The following is a 6,110-nucleotide window of genomic DNA, read 5'->3' as shown; positions in this document are numbered from 1 at the left end:
AGGCTCTGTCGAACCCCTGAGACCGACTCACCGAACCCCTAGGGTTCGATCGAACCCAGGTTAAGAACCACTGGTTTAGAGCGATCAGTTGTTTACATCACTCCACACAAGCAGAACTGCATTACAGAATCAGAAGACACATCGTCCACATTCAGAAGCACATCTCTGTATAGTGACTGGTCTTATGATTTAAACAGGCAAATGTTCAGCATTCAAACTACAGGTGAGGAATAGTCAAACCAGATGTTTCCCCATTATGTCGATATCAGCTAGTCAAGTACACACCTACACAGCATGTTAACAAACCATGAAAAAAAGCCACACAAAAAAATGAATGATTGCTGGTAAGGGTTTCTATACATTAGTATTTACGAAGGGTATGTTGTGACTTACCTTCAAACTTACAGTGGTCCCTCGCTATAACGCAGTTCACCTTTCACCTCGCTGTTTCGCAGAATTTTAGTGCAAGTTTGCGTGCTTATTTTTACGTCACATTGTGTCCTGCGTCCTGATCGCTGCAGACGATCTCCTCCGTGACGTCTCTCCTGTACAGTACAGAATCGCTGCATCGATCGCTAGCAGTGTGACTCTGAAGTGCAGTACTGTATGTCCATCCCTCAAAAAATAAAACTGGCTACTTGATTTCACCCATCGCTGGTTATTTTTAGAACATAACACCCGCGATAAACGAGGGACAGCTGAGAAATATAACATTTGAATCCCTTTTCTCTTTTGCCCTGAGGCTCGGGGTAAAAATATCGACAAGTCGATGAACATCATTTACAGGTATATTGGGTAAATGCCCAAGACATCTATAGAAATGTAAATCGCCGCTTGATTCATTCATTTGCTTAACTTGTTTTGGACCGTAAACAAGGCGCGAATAGGACACCGGAAACAAAGCTCCCCACAGGAGTTTCCGCACCGGAAGTAGCATATGCTAACGTGCACATAGTCAATAAGAGTAAACATTTACTCACCAAGTCAGTGTATCAGGTAAAGATCCACAGCAATGACAACAATAATATCTTGAGCTGACGCTTCTCCAGGTTTGATCAACATATTCTATAAAAGAATGCTGGCAACATGAACATGCGGACTGATCCGTGAGAGGGAGGAGGACGGTAGTGACGTGGCATTTTCAAACCACATCTTTCATCCTTCCGCACTGAGAAGCAAAACTTCCTGCTTACTTAGTTTTTCTAAATTAAGACAACTCAAATAAATTGAGTTTATCAGCGTTTTTGCATAAAAAGTACTGGTAACTAATTTAAATCGAGTTCTAATAACAAATTGATAACAATTAAGTTCAGCCTACTTAATATTTTTAGTTAAACACAATATTAGATTTTACAGTGAGTCAGGTCTTTTAGTCACTACATGTTTATACATCTCTCGATACTTAATTATTAGTTATGTATAATCTCTGGTTCTCTTCCACAGCGTGTCGTGTCCCGATTTCCTCCCGTCACCTCCAACCAGTCGTGGCAAATGGCACTCCTCCATGAGCCTGGTTCTGATGGAGGTTTCTTCCTGTTAAAAGGGCATTTTGCCTTCCCAATATTGCCAAAGCGCTTGCTCTTAGGGGGTCATACGATTGTGGGTGTTCTCTGTTTTCCCTCTATTATCATAGGGTTTTTACCTTACAATATAAAGCACCTTGAGGCAACTGTTGTTGTGATTTTCTCGCTATATAAATTGAATTGAATTGAATTGTATTCAATTCAATTCAATTGAGACCTCCAGCCTGCAGATGTGGCTGTTGAGACATTTTGGTGAAAATTTTAATCATGGATACTTTCCAAAACATGGGTATAAAACTGAGCAAACACCTGGATTTTTAAGAGAAGAGTGAGAGAGGATTTCTTTGTGATGTGATTTTATTTCTAGATAGCATTAATACTAGTGAATAAAATGACTATAAATCTTTCTTTGAGTTTAATTCCTGAAAAAAAATGACAAAACAATACAAATGTAGTGTAGCATGATGTGATATGATGTGTGAATCACAGCATCAGAAAACTGTACAACTCGTTTCAGTTTTGTTATTACTGAATAAGGCACAAAAAGGTAAATGTAATTTTTTCAGGGTGTAATCTAAAACACCTTTAGTTCACTTTTGATTTTACTTGCTTCAAAGAAGATAGGAAATGATTTCACTCTGCAGTATGGAGTGTCTCCAGTAGATGGCGATGGTGCATTACAAAAGTAATGTTAATAACAAGGCAAACAAAGATTTGTGCCAAATTAAATGAACACCCACCAAAAATTTACGGTAAAACACTGGATCACATGTCCACGTGATTCCATATTTTCATGTTAATTATTGGCTGTTATATTAAGATGTTTACACCAATCAATATAGTTTTGCTGTTTGTGATGTGTGGTGCTTCATGGATCAGAATCTTTGTCATTGTGCTTTAAGAACAATGACAATGAGTATATACAAGACTGTATATAAGAGTGAACAAATGAAGTTGCCATGATGTCTTGCAAACAGTTAAATCATCTAAGGCCACCTGAACATTCGACTTCTGATATTAAAGAAACATTTCTGATCAGAGACCTCCTGCTCAGTGCAGATCCTCTGCAACCGCTACAGATTTCCAATTACAAGTTTGCCTTAGGCTGATGAATAGCTGCACCAAATAAAGTGTAGGTCAAGTTGAGACTTCACTGGGGAGAAATCCAAAAGATATCCAGTAACATTTACATCTGATATGGCCTTGTTTGTATTTGGTCCCAATGTGTACAAATATTAACTCACACACCTTCTGAGACGACCTTAGTCAACACCATAATCTGACAAAGTCGACAAGGTAATGAAGCAGTGATTTATTTAGTTTTTAGACCGACTGCTTGAACTAATCAGCAAAATGAGTCACAAATGCACACAGACCAAAGATCCAGCTGAATACGTTTATTCAGATGAACAGATCAGAAACATGTCAGACAGCTTAGAAGCAGAGCCATACCCTAATAACATCCATCTCTCCATGTGACATTTCACACAAAAACACCACAACATACAAGAACTGATGCCAGCTTTAAAGTCAGGAAAGAAATCATTCTCAGTGAAACAGCTGGAGCAGAAGTGAGTTTACTTCAAAGCCTGTGTTGTTAACATGTTGACTCCAGGCTCACTTCTAGGTCTCAGCATTTAGCTCTTGTCACCCAGAGTGTGCTTGTCAAACAGGTACTCTGCCATCTTGTTGTTGTGGGCATCCATGCGGGTGAGGTTAGTGATGTGGTCACCCAGCTTCTTGATGGACTTCACCTGCTCATCCAGGTAGTGGCTCTCCAGGAAGTCACACAGCTGGGAAAACAAACACAAATTACAGTTAACATTTGATGATTTGTCAAACATACACAGCATGAACTAGTTCAGTCTTTAACCCCAAACTCTTCCCTCCAACTTCCACTTACATGAGGGTCATTATGCTGAGAAGCCAGCTTGTGCAGGTCCAGCAGAGCCTGGTTGACTTTCTTCTCCAGTTGCAGAGCACACTGCATGGCCTCCAGCCCACTTCCCCACTCGTCATGCTCTGGTTTCTGCACAACAAACACAATTCTGTTCAAACACTTGTTTTAAGCTTTGTGTACACATTACACACTAATGCAACAACAGGAAGAGAACAAGTGTCATAACACTGTTCATTAATCCCAGTTTCTGTGTTAGAGACAAAGTCAGGTATGTCACAGCAGGATTAGTTCAGTTTGTACACACCTTGATGTCCTGGAGTAAGATGCGACCTCCTCTCTTGTTCTGGAAGGACAGCAGCTTGTCAGCGTGCTCCCTCTCCTCATGGCTGTTCTCCTTGAAGAAGTGGGAGAAGCCTGGCAGGGCCACATCATCACGGTCAAAGTAGAAGGCCTGACAAATCAGACACAGGTTATCAGTACACAGCACCAATTATTCTGCAAATACAGCATCGTGACAAACAGTTATGGAGACAGACTGTCATGATTCATGATGGACAGTTCAGCTGGTTTAGACTGCGTTAACTGCTGAAATAGAGACCAGTAAACCCAGAATGTCACGTCCACTTACGCTAGCTGTTAGTTCAACAATTCAAACTTGACACCCACCAACACAGAATCTTGCACTGTGCAGGGTTGCTGCAAGTATGAGTGGAGCAGCATATGCTCTCCAGGTCTGTTGTCCATTAAACATACAATGAACTGAGACAACATAACTATCAAAACATCTGTTGAAATTTCATGATTCATTTTCACATTGTGACCTTTAAACTTTCACCCAAGATCACAACTAAGTCAATATCTAATACTGTTTAAAAATAAGCTGCCAATTGTTAAAAAGCTGCATTAACACAATACATCTGAATGTGACACAATTACATCCCTGTTCTAGCTGTCCCATTTAACCTTAATATTCATTATAAAATTATTTTACATTTAAACAGCACACAGTGCCGTCATTTAAAAATAGTAAACATTCCTCTGCAGTAGATTCCTCAGAAAAGAGTCTGCTTTGATGATGGACTATTTCTGTGTTCTCACCATAGAAGTGTAGGTGTAAGACGCAAACAGCTCCATGTTCACCATCCGGTTGATGGCGGCCTCGCAGTCGCGGTGGTAGTTCTGACGCACTTGGGACTCCATTTCGGCTGGCGTTTCTTGTGCTTTTTATTAACAAAAACGGTACAAAAATAAAGAGTTAAGTCGAATTTATCTGTAGCTGAAATATAAAGCGGGACGAAGTCAAGAAGTTCCGTTCAAACACTGTTGAAGCAAGAACTCCTCAAAGATTTCTCCCCTGGCATGAAACGGCACACTCGCGGGCCCCTGTATTTATACTCCACGGAGGAGCTCGTGACAGATATGACGTATCTTTCCACCAATCACTGAGCACAGGTGAAACAACTGTGACACAGAGGATGAAGTTGCTTTTTTTTCTCTTCCTGATTCATAGAAAACACGACCTCCTGGGAGATAGTCACGTGCAATGACAAAGCATTTTCCATATTTCAATAGGAAACAAGCAAAATATGTAAAATATGTAAAGCTTAATCTCAAAACGTTAGATGAAGACTTCTTGATGGACATCAGAGATCCACATGCATGGTACCATATTCATTACTTTTTTAAAATATGTACAATAATGTACAAAAGTCTTGAGTCAAATGATTTACATTGTTAAAAAAAAACTAAAACTAAGAAATGTATTTACACATTTCTATATCAGTCTGTTCATGTAAAAGTAGTTCTTTAGATTAATCTTGTCCATGAAGAGTCTCATTGCAGCTGAGGTATACTTTTAATGTCAGATACTTAATCCTTTCTATGGAAAATACATGTAGAGGTTAATTTCACTCATGATATTTCTTTCATTGAAGACCCAAAATATATACATTAAGCTTTACTATTCAGAGGCAGTACCTTTCCACTTGCAATGCTGTCCTTTGTGTAAAGTGCCCGAGAGATCTGCCAGTGTGAACAGGCGTGCTGGTAATCACGTGTTCTCAGTACGAGGACGGAGCCTGCATTTTCTTTGCTGCACCCTTTAGGCTTCATTTTCCAACAATAAAGTGAATGTAACCCAAAGTAATGCTTTGTGTGGACAAACATCACTAGACTTTAAATCAGTTCAAATGCTATTAATACAAATACTTTATTGCAAGAATGAAGTCAACATGAAAAAACACGCAGCAGACTGAATGAGGGCTGATAGACAGAGTGAATGAAAGGAAAATTGCAGTTAAGTCCACTGGAACTCATTCATAGACAAAATCTGACACTGGTGTGGGGTGTTTCCTTTACACAGAGCAGCCTGCCCAGAGACAAAGGGAATTAATTCCAGGAAAGAGCAAAACATGAAACCTGGATCAAGGTTACAGAGGCAGAGACGTTATCACTGCTGACACGCAATCTGGTGCTGACTGAGGAAGAGCTTCAGCCTACGGAAGGTAGCTGTACGTGACAGTGCAAGTCACAGGTGAGTTAACCAATCAACAGTTACCAAGTATTCCTCTTCAGGAGGGCAGAGAAACACATGGAAGGAAACTGTCAGTACATACAACACAACACACACATAGACAGAGAAGAGGACCAGGGGAACATGACACTCCCACTGCAGCTGTTCAGGGAGT

General features: G+C 40.1%; 1 protein-coding gene across 1 annotated transcript; it reads right to left on the bottom strand.

The window, feature by feature from the left end:
* Window positions 1-2,962: 2,962 nt before the first annotated feature.
* On the bottom strand, window positions 2,963-4,717 carry LOC134625898 (ferritin, middle subunit-like). Its single transcript, XM_063471254.1, has 4 exons — window positions 4,522-4,717; window positions 3,728-3,874; window positions 3,427-3,552; window positions 2,963-3,316 (listed from the first exon to the last, which is right to left on the bottom strand). Exons 1-4 carry the CDS (start codon window positions 4,621-4,623, stop codon window positions 3,161-3,163), a joined length of 531 nt encoding a protein of 176 aa, XP_063327324.1. The 5' UTR covers window positions 4,624-4,717; the 3' UTR covers window positions 2,963-3,160.
* Window positions 4,718-6,110: the final 1,393 nt, after the last annotated feature.

Source organism: Pelmatolapia mariae, linkage group LG4 (genome assembly GCF_036321145.2).
Source record: "Pelmatolapia mariae isolate MD_Pm_ZW linkage group LG4, Pm_UMD_F_2, whole genome shotgun sequence".
NCBI classification, from domain to species: Eukaryota; Metazoa; Chordata; class Actinopteri; order Cichliformes; family Cichlidae; genus Pelmatolapia; species Pelmatolapia mariae.
This window is presented reverse-complemented; position numbering and strand designations above follow the sequence as displayed.

Bases quoted from the DNA above. Each gene is read 5' to 3' on its own strand.
- LOC134625898 (XM_063471254.1), bottom strand. From the start codon at position 4,623: ATGGAGTCCCAAGTGCGTCAGAACTACCACCGCGACTGCGAGGCCGCC. The intron at 3,553-3,727 runs GTGTGTACAAAC...TTTGTTGTGCAG, and splicing joins TCTTACTCCAGGACATCAAG to AAACCAGAGCATGACGAGTG. The intron at 3,317-3,426 runs GTAAGTGGAAGT...TTGTTTTCCCAG, and splicing joins CTCAGCATAATGACCCTCAT to CTGTGTGACTTCCTGGAGAG.